Genomic DNA, 26,411 nt, shown 5'->3' on the forward strand with positions numbered 1-26,411 from the left:
CCCATCGTGGCGCAGTGGTTAATGAATCTGACTGAGAACCATGAGGTTGTGGGTTCGATCCCTGGCCTTGTTCAGTGGGTTAAGGATCCGGTGTTGCTGTGAGCTGTGGTGTAGGCCAGTGGCTACAGATCCGATTAGACTTCTAGCCTGGGAATCTCCATATGCTGTGAGAGGGGCCCTAGAAAAGACAAAAAGACAAAAAACAAAAAATTAGGATTACATATATTTCTCCCAACCTTCCTTACTTTAATGAATGAAGCATCTCCTTTCACCATTCACTCAGCTAAAAACCCTCCTGAGTATTCATAATACACATAGATCAAAGCTTAAGTCAAAAAACCAGATTAGATTTATTAATTCAGCAATTCCCAGGCTCATTTTATCATGAGACCCATTTCCACGCCTCCCCAGTACTTTTTAACAACTTGCAGAAAACTCTTTGGTTATATTTCATTCAGAGTGATAGTTCCATCTTAATTAGCAAATTAGCTCTTTGGCTACACATGCTATTTAATCTTCAAAAATGCTTAGGCAAAATCAACCATCCAGTAAGCCAGCTCTCAATCATTTGTGGTAATGGAAAGCATGACCCTTAGGTGATTGACCCCAGACAGCTACTGAGTTGATGCTGCATCCGTAGACCACATCATCCCTGTCTTCTGCCATCAGTACCAGCTGAGAGGAAGTAGAGGGTACCACTAGTACTAGCAGCAGTCATGCTTTGTCTTCCACTAAACAGAACAAGCATGAATTTTATGATCAAAGGTGTAATTTCAAGTGATTATAGTGTTCACTTGACTACAACTTATGAGCCTCATGGGCAGCTCTGCAACTGACAGTGAGTGAAGTGCTTTCCATATATTATCTCCTCCTATGGATGTATCAGCCCAAAAAAATGTCAGAATCCTTCATCCGTGGGAATTAGCATAGACCCTTAGACATGAGATATAAAAGAAATCTTACTTTATAAAAAGTATTTTTAACAAAAATAGAGCTTAATGCCCTATGTCATTAGTACTACACTTGAGTCTAGTACTAAATTAGATTAGTACTAGTCAAGTTTATTGATACATATCGCATCCATTCTAATTTTGAAAACAAAGTCATGTCTAATTAAACTTTCCCTCAGTGGGAAAGTTATTTGAATCTCTTCTGCTGCTTAGATGATATGCTGATTAATATTCTGGGGCCATCTGCTGTTGTTTCATGTCATCTACAGCTTTGATTTGGGAGCAGGGGTCCTGAGAGCTTGGACACACTCGCTCACCAGCCTGGCAGCCTCCAGAGCAGTGCCCCAGTGCATGGAAATGCCCCCACTTCCGTGACCATAGTTATGGACCACAGGCAGCCTCCGACTGCCCTGGACCAAGAGCTCTTTCTCCAACCGCACGCCTGGCCTAGAGGGCCTCAAGCCCACCTTCTCCCTTATGTCACAGGCTCCACGGAGAGAGGGCTCGAGGGCGCAGCATCGGGAAAGAATCTGTTTGCTGATTTCTGCATTTGGGGACAGATTCCAGTCTCCTTTTTGCCTAGTTCCACCCAGGGTGACGTTGGCTATACCAGGGTAAATATAAGTCAGCCCACTCCCATCTCGGATAAAGTGCTTCACCCAGGGAGCCTGTACTTTGAGCACTTGGCCCCTCACAGGGAAAATCTCCATGTCTCCTACAAGCTGCTTGCTTCCAAGGCCTGAGCAGTTGACGACAATGTTGAAAGATGGGTAAAGCTCCCACAGGTCTTCTACTCGTCGGGTGAGTACCAGGCCCCCACTTCCTTTCACCCTGTGGAGGAGAAGGAGAGACCATAGGGTGAGCCTTAGCAGCTTCCTGCTCCACTCCTTACAGAAGTGACAGACAGGAAGTCAAAGACAAAACCGAGGTAATCTTCAATGAGCAAATACCTCCAGAGCTCCCTGGGCCCAAGCAGGCCAGATTCTAACTGATTGCCTCATATCCTTGGAAACCCGGGATCCTGAAAGTTGAACCTAAAAAAAAGCCTATTTCAAAAATTCAAAACAGGGAGTTTCTGTTGTGACATAGCAGTAGCAAATCCATGAGGATTCGGGTTGGATCCCTGGCCTCACTCAGTGGGTTAAGGATCTGGTGTTGCCATGAGCTGTGGTGTAGGTCGAAGTGACAGATGTGGCTTGGATCTCGTGTTGCTTGTGCTGTGGTGTAGACTGGCAGCTGCAGCTCTGATTGGACGCCCAGCCTGAGAACTTCCATTGCTGTGGGTGTGGTCCTAAAAAGAAAAAAAAAATCAAAACAAAGCAAACTATATGCTTCACTTACGTTTAATGGAGTTCCTATGTCATTCTATATGCTAAACAGATATCAGGTTAACCTGGTATTTTAAATACCCAACCATTTTTTTATACCATTTATTTAGCCCTTAAATTTACTGCCTTGGACACTTTGTCTTATTTTATTAATTCTTGTGTGTTCTTTTGTATCACTCTGGTTTCCCTAACAAGGTGGTTGAAACAGGGCTCATCTGAACCCCCCCCTTATGCCTACCACAGGGATGTCAGCATGAGAGGAACACAAAATATTTGCAGCCAAGGGACTACATAATAGTTGTAATTGATAATAATTTTTCAAACCAAATACATTAATAATGAAATGTCTAATCTAGGTCCTGTAATCTTTTTATAATAGTAGTAAAATACACTTAACACAAAATATACCATTTGGACCATTTTAAAGCATACAGTTCAATGGCATTAAGTTGTACACATTCACATTTTTGCATAACCACTGCTATCATCCATCTCCAGAACTTTTTTCATCTGGCAAAACTGAAATATATACCTATTAAACAATAACTCCCAGATCCTATAATCTTATTCATAGCTCACTTGTAGAATATAGGAAACGTGATGTAAGAAAGACTGTCAGCAACTCTGTACAACAGATGCAGGTTAAATGCCTACATGCAAGGTCCTGCTTAGAGGCATTGTATTCTTCCCCAAGACTGACAAAGGAGCTGGAGACAGAAGGGTAAATACTTGGCAAGACGAAGTAAGTTCCAAATGAGAGGAGAGGTAGAATTGGAATGCATGGGTTTAGGTCTCAGTCACCTCGCTTTAGCTTTGGGGTCTTGGCCAACTCATCTCATTTCTCTGACCCTCAGTTTCCTCATCTGTGTCATGGAGATGACCCCTCCCTTGCCTGCTTCAGAGATGACTATGAAGTTCAAATGAAATGGTGGGCGTGATGGTGCTTGACAAGATAGGAGCACAACAAATTCTAGGGGGCCGATGCAATAAATGATACATTTCTCAAGGGAAGAGACTATGTCTTATGCTTCTTACTACACCTATGACCCAGCTCAGTGCCCAATACCTAGTGGACTTGACATAAATGTTGGCCACTACTAAAGACAATATGAAATCCTGGTTTGGGTAGATGAGGATGAATTCTATATCGTGGCTTAACTGGGCCATGGGGCACCCAGATATTTAGCAAAACTTTATTCTGGGTGTTTCTGTGAAGGTACTTTTGGATACAATTAATACTTACATTGTAAAAAAAAAAAATGCTTAAATTGTAAAGTAGATTGCCCTCCTTCATGTGGGCCTCATGCAACCAGCCGAAGGTCTAAATAGAAAAAAAGGCTGATTCTCCTTCTGCCGGACTGCCTTCAAACTGGGACATGGGCTTTTTCCTGTCTTCAGACTCAAACTAAAACATTGGCTCTTCCTGGGTCTGCAGCGTGCCAGCCTTCAGACTGGAACTACACCATTGGCTCTCTTGGGCCTCCAGCTTGCCAACTCACCCTGCAGCTCTCAGGACTTGTCAGCCTCCATGACAGTGTGAACCAGTTCCTTAAAATAAATCTCTTTAGATATCATTTTTTTTCTATTTGTTTCTCTGGAGAACCCTGGCAGATACGGAGCAGCACCACACTGGCATCATCTCTTTACAACTGCCGCATTTTAAGCCTGTTCTAAGGAGAATCTTGGAAGGGCTGACACCACAAATGCAGAGTGCTGGTACCCTACCCATGCCTGAGAAAGCAGAAGTGGTCATGCCAGCAGCCCTGAGCACCATTTGGCTTCAATGCCAGATAAAGAGATATAGGATTACAGATGTAACAGAATCATGGTTGCCAAGGTTGAGGGTGGGTCGGGAGGGAAAAAATAGGAGTGCAGAGTTAGCAGATGCAAACTAGTAAATATAGAATGGATAAACAACAAAGTCTTATTGTATAGCACAGGGAACTATATTCATAAAAGAGAATATGAAAAAGAACGTGTATATATGTATAACTGAATCACATTGCTGTGATTAGTATTAACAGCAGAAATTAACATAACATTGTAAATCAATTATACTTAAATTAAAAAAAAAAAGACAGGTTTCATGCTAAAGAGAAGCATAAGACAGAAACTTCCAGGACATAAGTAAGAGGTGTCTGAGAAAAAGGTAAACAATGGTTTGGTGTGACAATTGATTTTATCCTAGCAAGGAAGAATGCTTTGAAGAAATTTTAGTTTTCTATACCTACTCCCTGGTTGAGATGTTCAACTGAGCCTTGTATTAAGATCAGTGAGAAGGTGGCTCTCCTCTGACCCTGGTACCCATTTCTAGAAAATGTTGCAAGTTGATGAGAATGAAAAAAGCCCATTGCTACTTTTAACTGCATCATCATCCCTGACCACAACATCTCAGATGGCTATTCTGTAAAAGAACAGCACAGGATTATATCCCTGGGTCTCCAGCTTCTTGTCATCTGGCTGAAGGGTAAGCTGCTGTTGAGGGGTGGGGGGCAACCTGGGCAGGTCCACAGTTTCTGCGCCCCACCCCCTACCCCCAGCCTCTGAGGTATCTCCACCAAACAAGAACCACTTGAAACCTCTAGATCAGAGTCATTTATTATTCAACAAACATTTTCTAAGGGCTGGAACTGTGTGTGCCAATCAATGCTAGGCCAAGAGAATTCAAAGGCCTCCCCTTGCTCTGAGACCATGTGAACAGGTAGTTCATGGACTGTTACGCACAAGCTGTCACTTAAAGCACCAATGCTCCAAATAACAGAACCCAAATTCTAAGTAGTGGCACGTTTAATCTCTGCAACTTTGCCTGTTATTCTGAAAATCCATGGAAGGCAATGTGCTGTTTACCTAAGAAGAGGAAAGCAAAACAAAGATTCTGGCTACCATCCCCATGTTAAGGCTGATCAGGACCTATAAAGTCAATGGATTCCTTCCTGGTGTAACCAAAAGTGATTGAAAGAGAATGAAGCTGGAGCTACTGCCTGGTTTGCGCTTTTTCTAAGTAAAATAATTCACAGAAGTTAAAAGTATTTAATGTAGCCCATTTTATAGCCACAAGTCTTCAGCTCTTTTAGTGGAATAAATAGGTTGGGAGCTTAAAGTATGTTATTAAAACATACTATAAATAACTTTTAAAATAACAATTTTAAAATAATAAAATATATAATAAATCTTAGGATAAAAGATGGGTGTTCTTAAAGGTAAAATAACTATGTAAAGTTTTTTTTCTAACACTAGCATAGAAGAAAAGTAAAATGGAATTTTGTGTTAATATTGACCATCTGTTGCAGTGTTTATAATCTTGAAAAGAGTTAATACAAAGACTGTTTAAAAGAGTATAGGGGGCCCTGCCCTTTACCAATCATCTGACCTTGGTCAACTGACTCAAGTTCTCTAAACTTTAATCCTCCGTCTATAATTCAGAGATAATAATACTGATCGCCTAGGCTCCTTGCAAATAAGAAATGAGACAACATCTGGAAATAGTCTGGAACAGTGCACAACACATTACAGTTGTTCAATTAAAAAAAATTTATGAGAGAAAAAAAAGGATTCAGGGATATGCTATGCTACTGTAAAATGCAAGACCCAGTATCTCATATGCCTGCCCCCAACACCCATGTATCTCTTAGGTTTAATTATGTTTTATAGCCTCTAAGCATGATATTTGGATTGTTTTAAATGTTTCTAATTAATCATTATCTGAACATTATCTTGGCTTCGCTCTTCATAGATTGTGGATTCCATGTGTTAATCTTTAAACATTATGTTGTGTGTTCCAACCATCCTAATTAGAATTTTTCTGATTCAGAGACATAAGGGAATTTACTAGCCTTAGGATTTAAGTGAATTTCTCAAACTCATTGAGCTTGTCTCCTCAGCTCTAACTGTAGGGATAAGACTGCCAAGCTCACATGGTTTTTACAGCAAGTATGTAAGAACTCAATAAAAGCAAAAGTCCTTCTTTTCCATTTCAAGGGTGCTCTGCTGGTGAAGCTATTGATGAAAGTCCACTGCTTGCCTAGAGACTTCTTAAATTATCATGGTGATGGGCTACTGGCTCCCTCCCAGGCCTCTTACCCCAGGAGGAAACTTACTGAGCTTGCCCAAGCACCGGTCATCCCCAGTCATTGTTGTACACCCTGTAGACAATGCACCAGGACAGCATTAGGAAGCTCAGGAGAAAACTGTACCTGGAAGCTGAATGTTTAACTGGCTGACCAGATGCCTATAAGTTGCCTTTATGACCATATGAGGTAGTTCTTCTGGAGGTTTTTAGTGACATGGCTGGGGTATAAAAAGCATGGCGACTTTCCTCTTGCAGCTTCCTGCAACTGAGCAAGACCTCATCCTGGACAGTGAGAACACTGGTGCCCCAATTTCCCATGAGAAAATGGGGATGGGGTAACTCAGAAGCTGTGCTCACTAAAGAGCCCCATCCCCCTGTCCTCTGGTCATGACCTTAAAACTGTAGAGTGAATATTTTTACCAGGTCTAAGAGTCAGCCCTCTGCAGGACTATATCAGCCTGATGAATAAACACGGCGGAGGGGGGTTGGGGTTGGTGTTGTCTTCAGTCCACTTCTTTCAACTCACTGAGAGTTTTAGTAAAGGAGGGAGACTGAGCCAGCCATGCCCCTGAGAAGGATGGGTATTTGCACTTTTTACACACACACAGTTACACACTCCACCTCCAAGGGGCAAAGGAGAGTCCTCTTTGCCCCTCCCTTCTCTGGGGACTGGAGACAATTCCTGCACCCCACCTCCCACTACCTGCCACAGCCCACACCTCGTGAGAGAGAATCCCACCAGTCCTAAATGGGGAGGAACGGGTTCTGGTGTAAGGTGGGGGCAAAGTGCAGGGGAAAGGCAGGTCTCTGGTGAGCTGTCTGACAGCTCCTGGGTGGCAAGAGTTACAGGAGGGAGGAATGGACCTTGGAGTGGACAGCAGTACAGAAAGGGGGTGCAGCCCAGCGGAGACAGAACAAGGAGGGCAGCAGAGCCAAGATACTGCCCTGAAACCCAAGCATGCCTGGAATGCGCTGATGGGAATTTAGACCCTAATTGTGTGGGGAACCTAATGAGTAGAAGCTAGAAAAAAATTTTTCGTTTTGTCATTCACAATGTCTAAGTGAGGAGTTTCCATCATGGCGCAGCAGAAACAAATCCAACTAGGAACCACAAGGTTGTGGGTTCGATCCCTGGCCTCGCTCAGTGGGTTAAGGATCTGGCATTGCTGTGGCTGTGGTGTAGGCCGGCAGCAACAGCTCCAATTAGACCCCTAGCCTGAGAACCTTCATATGCTGCAGGTGCAGCCCTATAAAGACAAAAGACAAAAAAAAAAAAAAAATCTAAGTCACTTCTTTCCGGCTAAGTCAGACATGTTAGCACTCCATTGTTAACATTTTTAACAGCTGGTACCTTTTTTCTGGGAATATTATCCAAATAGGTCTCTGGGTTATACAAATATAAAGCAAAAAAAAAAAAAATCTCCTCTAAGGATCTAAGACAACGTTGGGGTGATAACATAAGGTGACTGTGTGAAGATGCTTTCCCACAGAGCAGACTGCTTTTAGAAAATCTGTGTCCCAGCCAAGGAGAGTGGAGGGGGAGGGGATGGCACACTGCCCTTCCTCAACTGGCTTCTCAGACTGGCTGGCATGTCCTAGTCAGAGGGTGGGGGCCAGGGGACGAGTTCAGGAAGAAGGGAGGAGACTGGGGCCTGAGCAGGGCTGGGGTGATGTCTGGGGGTCAGAACTAGGGATCCAATGTCTCTCTCAACCTCTGCATGGAGCCCAACCCAGTTCCACTCTGACTCCAGGAAAGACCAGTGACTGTGGGACGCATCTACAGTTTAAAGCTTGTAGGAATGAAGAAAACAGCATTGATGTTTTACATCACTGTGTGAGGAGAGAAACAGGGAAGAGGTAGGATGCCATTTTTAAAGATGTGGAGAGATGCAAGGACAGCCAGGACAGGATGGTGGTCAAGGACCTAGAGGGGAGAGCAGGCTCTCCATGATACTTTACATAAAGAACTTATTAGATGTGGTCAAATTATTGTGTAGTATGTACGTAATAACAGACATAGTCAATTTAAAAAATTAATCCTTGCAGAGTTCCCACTGTGGCGCAGCAGAAACAAATTCCACCAGGAACCATGAGGCTGCAGGTTTGATCCCTGGCCTCGCTCAGTGGGTTATGGATCTGGCGTTGCCGTGAGCTGTGGTATGTAGGCCAACAGCTGCAGCTCCAATTCGACCCCTAGCCTGGGAACCTCCATATGCTGCAGGTGCAGCCCTAAAAAAAAAAAAAAAAAAAAAAAAGTTATCTATTTCCAGTCTATTTGTCTGAAAATGAGAAGAAAAAAAAAACAAAGAAGAAAACTAATTGAAAATCTTAGTTGGCAAATAATGCTATGCATGTAGATTCGGGGGGGAGGGGAAATCTACCATTTATTCCTAGTGACACTTAAATATAGTTATACCTAAAATAGCTTCTCATTGTCAGAATTTTTTTAATGTATTGTAAGTTTAGATAGCAGCTAAATAATTATCTATGTAATTCTCTCTCTGTATATATATATAGCCTAATTTTAACTCAACAATATTACCTCATAGAATGACCATACTGCTCCTTCATTCCATTGCAATGTATATTCTAATAAAATAAGTTGCATTCCATTTCCCTCTTCTCAGAAGATCCATCTCTGCTTTGTCCTTTCCACAAATTTGTATTAGTCAGTCTAAGCCCTGTTCAGGAGCAGAGCAGCTTCTAATCGCTTTGGGGAAGGAGGTGTGGATGAGGCCTGGGGGTTCTATGGGCAGAGTGGTCCAGAAGGGAGTAGCCATGCTCCCTCTGCAATTGTCTTAGAGCCATTGCACCACAAGCAGCCTCCATCTATTCCCTACTAACCTTACCATCATCAGAAAAAAACAAACACCCTCATTTTCCACCTTCCTGGCCAGTGCCCTCTCACCTTGTCCTTGCATAACCAGGGAGAAAAGGGGCGCTCACATTAGACAATTGCCTGAGGCCAGCATTTGCCCACTGCTCCTCTGGTTCGGGGCCAGGGCAGACTCTGCAAGGAGGAGGGACTCTCCAGTGGGCACAGGGTGGATTGGGCATGGGGGAGCAGGAGCTCTGCTGTGCAAAGGCAGGGACCTTTGCAAGTTGGACATTTGTAAGGCAGGGACAAACCATCACATGCCTGATGCACAACTCACCTTTCTGTCCAGCCACCAAGGAAGCAGCATAGGTACTTCTGTGAGTCAGGCCAAGCAGCAGAACAGAAACTATAGGAGATGAGAGACTGGGACTCTCCCAGGGAAAGTAACTGAGAGGACTTATTAGATGAGTGGGAAGAAAAGTGCAGGGAGAGAAGCTCAGTGTGGTCAGTCCTATGGTCAGTCTGGGGCCTTATCAGGGCCACAGAATAATGCAGGGCACCAAAATTATAGGGCCCCCAGCACCAAAACAGGCACCCAGCAGTCTGCATGTCACCCAAGGCAGGACAAGCCTACTCTAGTTCAGATTATTTATTTAGGTAAGATGCCTGGAGAAGAGACGGGTTCAGTTGACTTACTGGCTCTATGATACATTTCCTGGAAGGACAAGTACAAAGCAGCAGAATATGACTCCTTTGGCCAAAGATATAAAACATGATCTGCACAGCTGATTAAACCTCAAAGGGTTTTGTCTGTTTGTTTGTTCTGAGTATTATCGGATATGTTCTTTTCTTTTTTTTTTTTTTTGAGAGGGGGATGAGGGTATTTTGGATATAATTAATAAACTGGGGGATGATTCCTTCTGTTCTTTGAAAAATGCTAACAATCTAACTTGTGGTTAAAAACTTTTTTTTTTTAATCTCCTGGAAATGAACATTATTTCAGAAAGATGGAACTCAGATTGAAGGCCTTGTTGCCTGGCTTGCAGAGTGAGATGCTCGTTTTGAGTTAGAACACTGTAGGCTGAACACTCACACTATGTAGAAGGGGAGTAGGAGGTGGCATAACAGAGCCTGGGTGTGAGGAACAAACAGGGATTGTGTGGCTCCCCAGCTGGTCCTCCCCGTAGTGGAGAGTGGGTGGCAGCCTACAGAGTGAGCCCCAGGGGTGCCATGCCCTCACCAAGACGCTGCCCCGCCTCCCACCTGGCCTGAAATCTTTAACCCGAGAGGCCTGCTTTGGGCTTAGAGGAGTCCCAGCTCTACAAAGCCTTCCTCAGGAGGAAAAGGACGTGTGAACCTCTTCCTCCTCCACATGGGCCTTCCGGTCAGATGGCAGGCCCTGAAGGAAGGGACGACAGCTAATTTTTTTTTTTTTCATTATTAACCAACTTATTATTTATTTATTTATTTATTTATTATTATTTTTTTTTAAAGACATCTAATCTTAACAGAGAAGAGCCCTTCCCCACACGCTATATGTGCTGGCCCCGCCCGGGGGCAGGAGGAGACATGAAGTGTCACAGTCCTAGGAGTCCTGCAGGGGGCGCTGCTAGGACAAGGGGGGTCCTGCAAGGGGCGCTGCTAGGACAAGGGTCTCCTCTTGGCTTCCCTGCAGTAGACTGTGTGTACTGTCTGCCTGAGTCACTCGGGGCCCCACCCACTCTTATGGTGGACGTGGATATCCAACAAACGGACCTAAAAAGACCTCCCCAGGACTCTCTGGGGACATGAGCAGCCCCTCAGGCCTCTTCTCCTTGACTCTGTCCCATAAAAACTGACAGGAAGCAGATGCTCCAAGGCACGAACCCTCGCTGGCTGGTCATCAGGCCCGATGGTATTGCAGTCAGGAGGTGGCTCCCACTGGCACAAAGTACCACTTGCTCAGGGTTATTTTAAGTAAAGTAAAATGCTGACAGCAGGCTCCCAACTAATGAGAGGGTATAGGGATTTTTTCCAGGCCTTCATCCCACAGTTAGAGATTAGACCTGAAAATAAGGTTATTATGGAAATAAGGGGCCTGTTTGCTAGAAGGTGATACTTGAGAAGCAGGCAGTACAAATTGCTCAGATAATGTATGTTTTTCATGTGAAAATGACTGAGGGCAGCCTGAGTAAAATATGTGTATCAAGCTCTGCCACTTTGGCGTTGCCTAATAATTTCCACCTATTTGAATTTTAAGATAAAATATATGATACCTCAACAATCAATAGCATTAGCACTTTCCATGTTCTTTTTCCAGGCATTTTTATGATATAAGGAGAAAAAGGCAGCACGACATAAGCTTGACACTCAGAAAAGATGGTGATGCCCTGAGACTGGAATGTTGGCTGATGGGTAACTCCATCATATGATGTCTCAAGTGTTCATTTATCAGCTGATATAACAGTGGTTTAAATTTAGCATACACACAGGGGTTTGTGGTCCAGTGAACAAGGCATGAAACTGTGGGTTTTATGAAACTGGAACTCAAAAAAGAAAAATGTCCCGGATAAATTGCTAAGAGGTAAAAGTGAGACAAGTGCTTATAAAGCTACAAAAATATATCATGATGCCCCTGAACACATGTCTGCCAGACTTAGACTCCCTCCTCTGTGCTCCCATTCCATCCTCTTACGTCTGTATTTAACCTCCACAGTACATGTTACTATAATTGTTTACTTTTTTTATTTTTTTATATTTTTTATTTTTTGTCTTTTTGCCTTTTCTAGGCTGCTCCCGCAACATAGAAGTTCCCAGGCTAAGGGTCTAATCGGAGCTATAGCTGCCGGCCTATGCCAGAGCCACAGCAATGCCAGATCCGAGCCGTGTCTGTGACCCACACCACAGCTCACAGCAACGCTGAATCCTTAACCCACTAAGCAAGGCCAGGGATCGAACCTGCAACCTCATGGTTCTTAGTCGGGTTCATTAACCACTGAGCCATGACGGGAACTCCTGTAATTGTTAATTAATATGTATATCAATACACACACACATACACCATAACTGCCAATAGACTACGAATTCCTTAAGAAAAATGATCATATTTTTCCTTCCTTTTTGACAAGCTTCTAGCACAGTCCAGATATACATAGAAGTTCAACGAAGAATTATGGAATTAATTAACTATATCAATTAATTATCCCACATATGGGACCAAGTCATTGTTGCCACTGGTTAGCTCAAGTCACTTGTCCAACATTTAAACAATAATTTGCACTGTTCCTATTCATCTACCAAATACACTGATTTGGGGATTAAAAGGGCCCAAGTTTCACAACCCTCAACATGCATGCAATCTCCAGACAAAACTCAAGAGAGATTTATTGCTTTTGATGTGTTTCCTAACCAACTGGAAACAGAAAGTCCTAAAAACCAAGCCAAAATGCAAGTTCATGAAATTGGGGGCTGAACTTGGTGAGGAAGCAATTACCTAATTTAGATAAGTCCTCTGTTTTAGAGTTCTTGTTTAAAACAAAATAATGGAGTTATTTTCTTTAATGAGGAAAATATTTCAAAAGTCATTTATAATAAGCCTAAGATTCTCTCACCCAAAGAGCAAGAGTCAATCATATCATTTTATAGCTGGAAGCGTATCCTCCAAATGTCTCACTTTACCAATGAGGAAACTAAGAAACTATTTCATTAAGGAGGTCTTACTGACAGAGAGGGACCAAATTGTGCACCAAGGTGCAAAGTGGAAGCAGCAGATGGACGTGTTACTCACTTGGGTGTGACACTCTTTGTGGTACAGGTAGTGTCTTCATTACTTTGCAAAGCCCCAGCCATTTATGAGCAATGAGACAATGTGCACAAGAGCTCTGAAGGACCGCAGAGAATGTTCAGTATCTATTTTATGAGACGCTCTGAAGTTATTTACAGCTCTGACAGACAAAGAAAGCAGCGAAGAGCCACTTCAACCAACCTTTTCTCCAACCAGGGGAGGTAGGTAGGGCCTTCACACTTCAGGGTTGTAAAAGCCTGACCACACACATGCTGGGGGAATTTCTTCAGCTCATTCTTAGTCATCTTTCGAAATCCCAGCACCACATCAGCCCAGAATGGCACTTCTTCAGTAGGAGCGCTCTGAAATATCTGCCAACTCAAACACAATAAATAGAAAATTTTCCTGAGATATTGTGAAACTCGTAGTGAATCCCATGCAACATTTTCTAAAGCAGTTAAAAAGGCACACTTGTGGAGTTCCTGCCGTGGTGCAGTGGAAATGAATCCAACTAGGAGCCATGAGGTTGCCCTGGCCTTGTTCATTGGGTTAAGGATGCGCATTGCCATGAGCTGTGGTGAAAATTGCAGACGTGTTGCTGTGGTTGTGGTGCAGGTGGGCAGCTACAACTCCAATTAGACCCCTAGCCTGGGAACCTCCACATGTCTTGGGTGCAGTCCTAAAAAGCCAAAAAAAAAAAAAAAAGGACACTTGCTATATACCCACACAGAGGAGAAAAAAAAAAATCTATTCTGCTATTCTCTTTTGGGCTCAGATTACTCGGTAGTAAATTTTAAATGTTTGTGTTGGGGAGGGGGTTGGAATGAGATGTTTTAAAAGTTGCATGTCTTTTAAAGATTGAATTTAATTCTCTCTAAAAAGCTCTTGCCCATATTTTCTTCATTTACTTATAATGATGCATTCTTTTTCTTTTTAGGGCTGCACCTGTGGCATATGTAAGTTCCCAGGCTAAGGGTCAAATCAGAGCTGCAGCTGCCAGCCTACACCACAGCCACAGCTATCTGAGCCCCATCTGTCTCCTACACTACAGCTCACGGCAACGCAAGATCCTTAACCCGCTGAGCAAGGCCAGGGGTCAATCTTGCATCCTCACAGAGAAGATGTCGGGTTCTTAACCCGCTGAGCCACAACAGGAACACCTAATGATGCATTTTTAAGGAATTTTTTTCTGTTTTGATAATGCTTTATATAAACTGTAAGCAAACCATCCGAAGTTTAAAGGTCAGCCTCAATTCTGAACAAAATATCTAAGTTGGAACAAGCGCTGGTGGGGGTACAGGAGACAGGGGCGTGAATTATGAGTTAAGCTGTAGCTCATCACGTTAATTCTTGATAAGAGAAGCCAGGAGTGGTCGGGAGAAGCTCTGTTATTCAGTTATGGTTGAGGGTGATGAGGTTGTTAACAAGAAACCTATAATCCTCCTCCCAAGAGCTGATAAGTGTATGTTTGAATTTTTAGGTATTGGGTTCTTTTCATCAACAGGAATAAATGCTATAAAGCATGGCTGCTCTAAAATAGCAAGGAAAATCATTTGAGTGATGCACTTGGTTGCTAATTATATGGTCATTAACATACAGGAATTTATATCTCTAAGCAATTCATTGAACTCAATTCCTGGGGAAGGTATATTGTTTGTTGCAGGTCTCTACCCTGGCCCTCTTGCTGTCTCATTCTGCACACTTTCCCTGGGCTAGATTGCCCTCTCCCCTGTCTTTACCATCATCTATAGGCCAAACACTCAGAAGGCTACATCTCCAGCCCTCTTCTCTCTCCTACGCTCCAAAACCAGATCCAGATCCATGCTGCCTACTCCTACTGGGTAGGTCTACCTCCATGTCTCAAACTTTTTTTTTTTTTTGTCTTTTTGCCATTTCTTGGGCCGCTCCCGTGGCATGTGGAGGTTCCCAGGCTAGGGGTCGAATCGGAGTCGTAGGAGCCAGCCTACATCAGAGCCACAACAACGTGGGATCTGAGCCGCGTCTGCGACCTACACCACAGCTTATGGCAACGCCGGATTGTTAACCCACTGAGCAAGGGCAGGGATCGAACCCGCAACCTCATGGTTCCCAGTCGGATTCGTTAACCACTGCGCCATGACAGAACTCCATGTCTCAAACTTTTATGCCATGCCCACTGCTCTTTCACTACCTCTTTCCTCTGCCACCCAGGGCTAACTCCAGAAATGCAGTAATCATCCATCTCTCCTCTCTTACCCTCTACATGCCATCAATTATCAAGTCCCATCAAATCTCTGAAAGAATTTCTCAAAGCCATCTATTCTCTAATCTATCCCATGAGCATCAACACCTAACATATCCCACCCTCATCTCTTTCTACAAATTTGTTCTCCACACTGCAGATAGAATGTTTTTGAAATGAAAATATGATCACTTATTTCACTGTGTAAAATCCTTCAATGGCTTCCCCTTACCCTAGACTTTTTTCAGTCCTGCCCACATGCTGTAGTCACCCTAGATTCAGGTCTATGCGTGTACTATTGGTTCTACCTGGAATGCTGCCCCCTTCACTTGTATAAGGTCAGCAGACTAAGCTACACTATTACAGTTGGTCTCCACTGAAACATCACTTTTCCCTGGGTGGCTTCTCCTAACTTCCCAGAGCATGTTTATCCCTCCATGACTCACATCTTATTTGTAGCTCATTAAATTTAGGACATTCCCTACAGGACATAAGCTACAGGCAGGCAAGACCATGTCTGTCTTCACTAAACAAATATTTATTGATGGAGCATGGTGGAGGATAATGTGAGAAAAAGAATGCATATCTATATGTATGTGTGACTGGCTCATTTTGCTGTACAGCAGAAAATTGAAAGAACAGTGTAAACCAAGTATAATGAAAAAATAAAAATCATTAAAATACTAAAAAATATATATATAGAGAGAGAGAGCATTTGCCAAGCAGTACATAGTAAGTTGCTCATTTATATTTCCCTAATTCCTAGGAAAGTGACTGATACTGGTGAATGCTGAGTGATTTGTTTTGAAGGAATGAAGAGATGAATAAGGCTTACACTTATGCCAAGGTACACAGGACATTTATGACCTTATCGTCACTAGACTGATTCTGATCCTTTTTGGAAGCAAGTGGGATAAAAATAATTCACATGAGGAAAATGAGTGACTTTTTTAGAATAGCTTATAGTACATTATTTTTAATATCCTCAATGGTGGCAAAGCCTTGCTCTTGAAAGAATATTTGAATCTCGCACACAGCTGTTTCCAAAAATTACTTAGAACCAATGTTTGTGAATAAGGTTGTGTCAATATTGGGTTTAGACAAAAACAATGTGTGACCGAAGAACAATGTTTCTATGTGGCTTTTCAGCTGGCTCTGGAGACAGTAGTTACAGTTTTAATCCATCTTCAGAAGGTAGAGAAGTAATGTTGCTCCTTTAGATAGGGACTTTGGGAAACCAGTGATGCCAACATCTTTTGGTATTTGTGATCGTGAGGGAGGCCAAGAAGAGGAAAAGGGTAAAAATCTGCCTTAGATGCAGGTATATTCACCAGCAGATAATGTTAGCTGATAACCTGACCTCTAAAGATGAGATGGGATAATTTTTTTTTAAACAAAAGATGCAGTGGTTTTGAGAACTTAGAAAAGGCGGACATCCCTCTCTTCTTCAGAAGGCTATAGCTCCTGGTTGTGTTAGCACATAGGATAACACAGAAAATATATGTGTTATATCATAAATTAAAAGTAACAGAACGCTTATAGTGATCCCTGTTTAAGAAAATATAGAAAGGAGTGCCCATTGTGGCTCAGTGGAAACTAATCTGACTAGCATCCATGAGGAAGCAGGTTCGATCTCTGGTCTTGCTCAGTGGGTTATGGATCCGGTGTTGCTGTGAGCTGTGGTGTAGGTTGCAGACATGGCTCAGATCTGGTGTTGTTATGGCTGTGGTATAGGCCAGCGGCCACAGCTCTGATTCAACCCCTAGGCTGGGAACCTCCATAAGCTGCAGGTGCAGCCCTAAAAATACCAAAAAGAAAAAAAGAAAGAAAGAAAGAAAATATAGACTAATTTTTGTCATATTCTAAGTGCCAGTTTGTGTTAGAAATGTTTAGTAGGATTTATTTTAAACTCTTTTATTTTGCATTTCTTCTGAAATCAGATGTTAAAAATCAAATAGAAGTGTGCTAACCTGGAAAACAGTATGGAGGTTCCTCAGAAAAGTAAAAATAGATTTAACATTGATCCAGCAATTCCACTCCTGGGCATCTATCCAGTGAAAACCATGACTCAAAAAGACACACATACTTCAATGTTCATTGCAGCACTATATACAATAGCCAAGACATGGAAACAACCTAAATGTCCATTGACAGAGGAGTGGATAAAGAAGATGTGGTACATGTACACAATGGAATATTATTTGGTCATTAAAAGGAAAGACATAATGGCATTTGCAGCAACATGGATGGACCTAGAAATTATCATGTTAAGTGAAGTCAGTCAGACAGTGAGACACCAACATCAAATGCTATCACTTACATGGGGAATCTAAAAAAAGGATGCAATGAACTTCTCTGCAGAATAGATACTGACTTACAGACTTTGAAAAACTTAGGGTTTCCAAAGGAGACAGATTCGAGGGTAGGGGCATGTGCTGGGGGTTTGGGATTGAAATGCTATAAAATTGGGTTGTGATGGTCACTGTACAACTATAAATGTAATGAAATTCATTGAAAAATAATAATAAATGAAATTAAAAAGTATGCTAACCATTTCAGAAATATTTTTTCCCAACTATATCCAATTTCTTATGATAGAACATGATGGAGGATAATATGAGAAAAAGAATGTATTATGTGTCACTGGGTCACTTTGCTGTACAGCAGAAACTACCACATTGTAAATCAACTATACTTTAATAAAAAGAAAAAAAAAATTTCCCAAATGACACTTTAAGAGATAACTTTAGTGACCTATGAAATTTACTTTTTTGAAACAGCTTATTCTCCCAGGGCACCAAATAAATAAGATGTGCCTATGCCTGGGGCCTTTGCACACATTCCAATATCACACCTATCTGCTTTCCTTCAGCCTCATCATCCTCATACAACACAAACTCGGTGTTTACTATATTTTTTTACCTGTATTTATAAATCACTGCATAATCCCTGAGAAAACTCAAAATAGCATTTGCACTGAGAAACTATAATGGTTGTTTATTGTTTAAAAGTCCAATACTATAACTTGTCTTTCTTGAGTTCTTTGCTATAAAGCCTGAAATATACTAAATCATCTCATATCTTGTTCAGCCCTCTGCTCACAGTAGGTACTAGGTACTATTTTCTGTTGAACTCTAAAGTCTGTTAAGATCATTCTAAATTCTAAAATAATTTCAAATTTCCTTTCTTACCCAGACACCAGGAGAACACCAGCATCTTCGGCTTCTGCAGAATTGGCGATTGCAAACAGGTGATCAAAGGTGTCTTTAAACCACTGCTTCTGCTTGTGAATGGGTGTGTCTGATTGTGGAGAAAAGCAAAGCAGAACAGAAAGGAAAGTGATGACAATGACTGTGCTTCAGGGAAGCTCCTGCCTAGAATCTGGGGAAAACCAAGGAAGCAGGGAGGAATAATTAGATAAAGTACCACATTTCAGTGGAGGACCTGTCAGTGACCAGAGTTTTGTGAGTTCGTATAATGATTAATCAACGATTCAACCAATGAGGGCAAAATCTAACATATGGGCTACCTGGAAAGGGGTCTTTTGCACTAGACTATTCCAGAGGCCCTTGAAATGCCCGTAATCAATCTAAGCCAAGTTCATGGCTGAGGCATCCAGCTGGCCATAGTTGAGTTACCTGAAATAGGAGAAAGAATCCAGGGCCTCTTTCCTGGGGCTGAAAACATGACAGGAGTCAAGGGGAGATCTGCAGAGCCCGGGTCAATCAGATCAGAGAACAGACTGTGCATCAGCAGGAAGCCCAGGTTGTTGACCCTCCTGATGCAAGGAAACAAGGCCTGCATTGTGGAACTGAGCTCCCTACAGCCCACCCAAGGCTGCATCACCTCCATCCCCCTCCACTCCATGGGATCATGGACCAGCTCCAAGCAGCATTCCTGGGGTTACCAGGGATGTGCAGGGACCATGCCCACCACCACCTCTCTCTCAGAATCCTGTGACCAGAGCTCCCTTCCCCCCAGGCATCCCTACCAGAGCATAAGAGATTGGACCCAGACAGTTCTGGAAGGGTTCCAGGACTGCCAGGCAGGAAATAAGGGTCAGGGTTCAAGACCCAAAATAATAGTGTCCAGTGTAGGCAGAGAGAACAAGCATAGCCCAGAGGCATAGACAAATCCAACTGTGGATGAAGTATTTGGCCATCCCATCCCTGGGGGAGGGTCATGAGAGAGAGTCCAGGCCAGGGACTAGGGAACAGTAATCCTGAGGGATTACTGTTTGGGGAGCTGCAGAGGAGATGGGGGAGATAAGCAGAGAAGATCCTGGGTCAGCTCTGCTTGGAGACATGTCCTTGGAGTTCACTACAGAGATGAAAAGGCCCCTGGAGGCATCCTGCTTTCAGGTGAATGAGGGCATTTAGGTAGCAGGTTTTATTTTTATTTCTTTGTCTTCTGTCTTTTTAGGGCCGCACCTGCGGCATATGGAGATTCCCAGGCTAGGGGTCTAATCAGAGCTGTTGCCGCCAGCCTAACTCCAGGGCCACAGCAATGCTGGATCTCGCAACCTTATGGTTCCTAGTCAGATTCGTTTCTGCTGAGCCACAGCAGGAACTCCGGTAGCAGGTTTTAAAGCAATTCGCTTTTCAGGAGGCAATAAATATTTCTTTAATAGTGTGTCTGTGCTGTTGTCCTCAAACATGTGCCCATGTGAACTCAACACAGTCTCAAAAATGCAGGCTGGGTCTACTGGTTTAGAAATGAGGAAATAAATAATCAGCTGCCAAGAAAACTAAGTTTGACTTTACATGGGTTATATGGAAACAGTCTAAGCCAGTGGATGAGGCTGTATCGATATGCATCTCCCTGTTCCCATTCCAAACCTTAAGAAACAAATAGCAACTGCTACTCACACACTGCAAAAGCCATCCCCTAATTCCAATTCAGCGGTGGGTGAAGCAAGCCTGGTAACCTAATTCATGCTCAAGTGCTGTGTAAAAGAAAACTAGCCACAGTAGCAGTAATAACAATAGCAAATGCTGACATAGAACTTCCTACATCCCAGGCCCTGTTCTAAATGCTTTACATGTATTAACTCATTTAATCCTCACAACCACCCCTGGGACAGTATTGTCCTCATGTAGTAGGGACATTTATAAGAACAGAAGACTTTCAGAATTGAGGTTGGTCTGAAAAAAAGCCCAAAGAGAAAACCAAAGTCTATCCAGGAGCACCAAAGAGAAAGACTCTGATCTGGGGGCCCCAGCCACCAGCCAAAGGGTGAGCCAGGCCCTCAGTGGCCTGAGTGAGCTCTCAGGTGAGCTTCTGTCTTTGAAGGTGATTCCGTGACTACCAGGCAGCCTCCTCACCACTCACCCAGGCCTGATGTAGGCAAGGGTACACCTGAAAGATGGACACAAGGACTCTGGTCACAAGAAAGGTGTCCCGTGTGAATGTGCATCCTGCAAACATACCAGCCTCCTGTGCTTGTTTCCTACAAGGCAGCTTCCAGGAAGTACACCAGCATCACCGATGCAGACAAAGCAAATTTCCTAGATGGTAATGCCAAGGCCACTGCCCTCCCCTGTTCCCACCTTGGCAGAAGATGGGTTTATTCTGGAGTTCCTGGCATGGCTCAGTGGTTAATGAATCCGACTACGAACCATGAGGTTGCAGGTTCGATCCCTGGCCTTGATCAGTGGGTTAGGGATCCTGTGTTGCTGTGGCTGTGGTATAGGCTGGTGGCTATAGCTCTGATTAGACCCCTAGCCTGGGAACCTCCATGTGCTGCGGGTGTTGCCCTGGTAAAGACAGAAAGACAAAAAAAAAAAGAGAGATGGGTTTATTCTCTGTTAAGTGAAACACGGGGTCTCTGGACAGGAAACACCATGCACAGGCAAGGCAGGGATATCATAGTAAAAACAAGACTGTAAAGGAAACACAGGCAACTGGTTGCTAAGACCCCAGACCTCTTCTCCCCCTCCTTCTAGAATGCTGCTAGCCAGGTCTTCACCAACCTCAGCCTCTTCTCCACAGACCATGAATCACCAAAGACAAACATAAGGACATCAGAGTTTCCCCAACCAAATAGCACTCCCACCTCACTCCCGTGAGTCTCGAGGAAACAAGTCCTACACAAGGGCTCGGAAATTCCCATCAGCTGTTTAGCATCCTGCTCTTAATTGTCAACAGACAGTTAAAGATACCACATGGTCAAGGAAAACCTATAACCTGAAAAATGAGCACATCAAACAAACAGCAACACAACTTGGAGACAACAGAAACAATGCAGGGCAAAGAAACTTCTAAAACTACTACTGATGCTTTTAGAAAGATAAGATATTGCAACTATAGAACACAAAGAGTGTGTGGTAGCAAGGGAAATTAAGAGAACAAAAAAAAAGAGCTTTGGAATATTAAAAATGCTATACTAGAAATAATAAATACAACAGCAGCAAGGTATAATGTGGAGAAAACCTCCCAGAAAGTAAAATAAAAAGAGATAGAAATAGGAAGGGGAGGAGTCCCCGTCGTGGCACAGAGGTTAACGAATCCAATGAAGAACCATGAAGTTTCAGGTTAGATCCCTGGCCTTGCTCAGTGGGTTAGGGATCTGGCATTGCCATGAGCTGTGGTGTAGGTCGTAGACACGGCTGGCTCAGATCTGGCGTTGCTGTGGCTGTAGTGCAGGCCGGTGGCTACAGCTCCGATTAGACCCCTAGCCTGGGAACCTGCATATGCCAGAGGTTCGGCCCTAGAAAAAGACAAAAAAAAAGGAGGGGGGGAAGCCAAGAGGCCCGAAATTACAGCCATTCCAGAAAGAGAGGCAGAGACAGCAGGAGGTAAGAGTCAGCAATTAACTCAAAGATTGCATCTTGAACCGAGAACCTGAGTTTCCAGATTAAAGGGACAGGGCAATGTTCATCCAGACTGCTGGGGTTTTTTTGGTAATAATTTATAACCATTTGGCTGCTTAAATTATGTGCATGTATAACTTTGATACAAAAATAAAAACTAAAAGGGGAGTAAAGAGAGTGGAAATGAGGGAGAGGAGACAGTGAGTATAAATTTCACTAGTTGCAAAGTGATTTTGTTTCCTATTTAATGCTACTTCCTCCTCCATTTCATATGAAGAATACAGAATGGAAAAGATGCCTGGACAATTTTTGAAAATCAATGCATTTTTAGGCCTGAATATGTACTAATGGTTTTTTGTTTTTCAGGGGTTTTTTTGTCTTCTGTCTTTTTAGGGCCACACCCTTGGCATATGGAGGTTCCCAGGCTAGTGGTAGAAAATCGGAGCTGCAGCCGCCAGCCTACACCACAGCCACAGCAATGCAGGATCCGAGCCACATCTGTGACCTACACCACAGCTCATGGCAACACTGGATCCTTCACACACTGAGCGAGGCCAGGGATCGAACCTGCATCCTCATGATTACTAGTCAGGTTCCTTAACCACTGAGCCACGATGGGATTGCCATATACTAATGGCTTTTATTTTATTTCATTTTTTTCATTTATAATGATTTTTATTTTTTCCATTATAGCTGGTTTACAGTGTTCTGTCAATTTTCTACTGTACAGCAAGGTGACCCAGTTACATATACATGTACACATTCTTTTTCTCACATTATCATGCTCCATCATAAGAGACTAGATACAGTTCCCAGTGCTATACAGCAGGATCTCTTTGCTTTTCCATTCCAAAGGCAATAGTTTGCATCTATTAACCCCATGGACTAATGGTTTTTAAGTTGGCTTAGGAGTAGAGTTACCAACTGTCGTAGCCATTAGGGCTGTTTATCAAATACTCTGGCTTTCTGCCTTCTGGAAGCCTTATAAAATTGCACTACCTGGAGATCCTGTTGTGGCTCAGCTGTAACGAATCTGACTAGTATCCAGGAGGATGTGGGTTTGATTCCTGGCCTCACTCAGTGGGTTAAGGATCCAGCATTGCCATGAGCTGTATGCCACAGACGTGGCTGGGATCCCACATTGCTGTGGCTGTGGTATAGACCGGCAGCTACAACTCTGATTCGACTCCTAGCCTGGGAACTTCCATATGCCAAGGGTGGGGCCCTAAAAACCAAAAAAAAAAAAAAAAATTGCACTTCCTGGCCTCCTGAGGGATGGGAGCGTGTAATTAGCACTGGCCAATGAGCTGTCATCAGAAGTGATGACTGTTGCTTCCTAGCCAGAGGCTTTCATTACCAAGGCAAGACCCCACCCCCACTCTGCCCCCCAGAGCTCTCACCCCTCAGCTACAGGTACTGACCACATTCAGGACTGTGGCTACTTCATCAGCTTAGGTCCCTGGGTGATGAATCGTAAACTTGCTGATGCTCAATCAACATGTGGCATGAGCAAAAACAAACCTTTGCTTTTAAGCTGCTAAGATTTGGAGGTTCTTTTTGTCCTGTAGCATAATTAAGCCTTTCCTAACAGATGAACCAACAAGATGTTAAAGGTTCACCTTGTACTTATATTCACATCCAGTTGTCTTTGTCAACAGAATTCCAACAATACCATTCTAACATCTATCATACCTGACAGAGGAGCAAAAATCCCTCTCACCTGGATAAACAGGAGGAATAAGCATCCCGGCTGCCACATCACTTGTAGTCTCAGGAGTGAACTTGTCTGAAATGACTGTAATGGAGCATCCTGGTACAAATTTGAAAATGCACACAGCAGTGGAGAGCCCCATCACACCGGCCCCCACAACTGCAATCCGTACTGTATCCATGGGCCTGTGAGGAAGCAAAGTGTGAGCTACATACTTTGTTTTAAAGATTATTCCATCCAGGACAAAGTCTGGCCCTGAGGGTTATTTCCTTGGATTTGTAGCCTCTCCAAACATGACCTTTCCTGCCAGCATTTCTTGTGAGATAAAGACAGCTCCTGGAGTTCCCGTTGTGGCTCAGAGGTTACGAACTGGACATAGCGTCCATGAAGATGCAGGTTCAATCACTGGTCTTGCTAAGTGGGTTAAGGATCCAGCATTGCCATGAGTTGTGGTGTAGGTCACAGATGTGGCTCAGATCTGTCATTACTGTGGCTATGGTGTAGGCCGACAGCTGCTGCTCAGATTCAACCCCTAGCCTGGGAACTTCCATATGCCATGGGTGAGGCCCTAAAAAAGGAGGGGGAAAAAAGAGAGAGAGCTCCCTCTAAGTTCTCTTCCCATTAAATGTCAGAGTAAAGGCAAAAAAGTCTCCATGGAGTTTAGACATCAGCATAAACCAGCCTGGAGTTGCCTTTAGAACATAGGCCAGGTGAGTAGGTCTGCATTTGAAGGGAGATTTCTACTCATTCCTAAACCGCTTTCCCTATGGGCACAGCCCAGGGAAGTTTGATGAAGTAAGCTGGATGAACAGAGCAGCAGAGCTGCTTCCAGAAACCTCCTGAGGAGCAGCCACTGAAGGGCATGACCCATAGGCAATTTAGAACCCAGCTCTTACTGATCACAAACTAGTTTTTAATTATAAAAATGTGACACAAAGTCTAAGCAACCAGACTCGGCATCTCTTTTCCTGCTCCCCACTCTAATGGGTGAAAACCTTCCCTCCATCCTCCCCCTGACTCCCCCCCACACCCCCCCCCTCTACCCCTGTCCTGAAACCTCACCCTTTGAGAGCAGACTTTCCAGATAAGGAATGTGGCTTTCTTCATGGGCTCAAGTTCTAATTCTATACCCTGGGCAGTGACTCCTGGTCTCCTTGCCTCAACTCCCTCAACTCCCTCATCTGTAAACCAAGCTAGATGAATTCTTTTTTTTTTCTTTTCTTTTTTTTTTTTTTTAGCTTTTCAGGGCCACAGGTGTGGCATATGGAAGTTCCCAGGCTGGGGGTTGAGTAGAAGCTGCAGCTGCTGACCTACAGCACAGCCATAGCCACAGCAACATGGGATAAGAGCTGCATCTGTGACCTACTCCACAGCTCATGGCCATGCTCATGGATCCTTAACTCACTGAATGAGGCCAGGGATCGAACCCACATCCTTATAGATACTAGTCAGGTTCATAACCCACTGAGCCATAATGAGAACTCCCAAGCCAGACAAATTCTTTATTAGCGCCTATGGGTGGTAAATAAGGGAGACCCACTGAGGTTGTCGTATAAGGAGGGGTTCTTCTAAGACTTCATATGGAAATGCAGGGGACAGATATTCAGAGGCCTGGGCTGGGCATCCTGAGACTAGAACCCAAGATGGGAAGCAGAGGGTTGACGAAGGCTCAATGCCTTTCTACTGCCTCACCTCCAAGCAGCAGGAACCCCCTGAGCCCTGTCCACTCTCAGCTTCCCTGTTCCCTATTCTGTCCCTGCTTATCTTCGGTCCCTGCTGTTAACCTTTCCTTAATAGGTCTCAGGTAGAAACTCCAGATGGAGAAAATGCAATTGGTCCAGTTGGTCATCACTTTGCCTTCTGAACAAAGCTCCAGCACCAGGCCAGCTTATTGGGGTAAGGCAGGCTGTAAAGCTGCCCTTGGCACAGTTGCTCTTCCCTGTCCAATCAGCGGCAGCCAGAGCATCAGGTCATGTGGTACAAATCATGGCCACCTGCCCGTAAAATTCACTTTTCCTCAGGAGGGGGCAGGCGGTTCCCTCTGCTGTGCACAGGGCAAGGGTGACAGGGTCGGCTGCCAGGGCTCTCTTCCAGCTCTGATGGTCTCCGGCACAAAGATACTTCAATGTCCTCCACTGTGATTTTGTGTCTGTTATTTCTATTTCTCAAGCCGTACAAACATTTCCTCAGCCGTAAGTTTATCTGACTGCTCCCCAGTAGGCTGGCTAGCTGAGAAGGAGCAGGATTGCCAGGGGGGGGGGAGAGAAGTGAAGTGAAGGGTGCAGGGCAAGGGGCAGACCAGTGGAGGGTGGCCACCCTGAGGAGCGCAGCCCTGTGCCTGTCCCCTGCCACGAAGAAAGCAGGCACCTATCCCCTTACGGCTTTCTTATTTCACAATGGCCTCCCCTCCCCAGCAACTTTCTCAAAATAGCTCTAATAAGTTGAGAGAGAAAGGAATCTGTGGCTGAGAATATCCAGCTACCGGGGAAGAGAAAAGTGACCCAGCAAGGTGAGTACATTCTGGCCTGGAGACCTGTGAACCACTGTCACTTGATCCCACTAGGACACGCTCCTAAATTCCCAGAGTAGGCTCAGAACCACCCCTGAGCCCAAAGCAGGAGGATTCAAGTACCTGTCTTTGAGAACGCAGCCTTGGCACCCACGGAAGGCTCTGGCACCAACTCTTGTTTTCCCAGTGAGAGGCTGGTCTAGTTCCCTGAGAGGCAGGAAAAACAAAAC

The 26,411-nt window shown here is 43.9% G+C and overlaps 1 protein-coding gene across 2 annotated transcripts; it reads right to left on the reverse strand.

Moving 5' to 3' along the window:
* Nucleotides 1-326: 326 nt before the first annotated feature.
* On the reverse strand, nt 327-26,411 carry DDO (D-aspartate oxidase). Of its 2 annotated transcripts, none has more exons than XM_047762674.1 (5): nt 26,305-26,411; nt 23,682-23,857; nt 18,341-18,449; nt 13,130-13,306; nt 327-1,781 (listed from the first exon to the last, which is right to left on the reverse strand). In XM_047762674.1, exons 2-5 carry the CDS (start codon nt 23,851-23,853, stop codon nt 1,214-1,216), a joined length of 1,026 nt encoding a protein of 341 aa, XP_047618630.1. In that variant the 5' UTR covers nt 23,854-23,857; nt 26,305-26,411; the 3' UTR covers nt 327-1,213. The 2 variants fall into 2 exon arrangements, with proteins under 2 accessions (XP_047618630.1, XP_047618628.1); XM_047762672.1 differs by lacking the exon at nt 26,305-26,411 and adding an exon at nt 18,788-18,927 and having other exon boundaries at nt 23,682-23,743.

This window comes from Phacochoerus africanus, chromosome 2 (assembly GCF_016906955.1).
Source record: "Phacochoerus africanus isolate WHEZ1 chromosome 2, ROS_Pafr_v1, whole genome shotgun sequence".
In the NCBI taxonomy this organism is placed as follows: domain Eukaryota; kingdom Metazoa; phylum Chordata; class Mammalia; order Artiodactyla; family Suidae; genus Phacochoerus; species Phacochoerus africanus.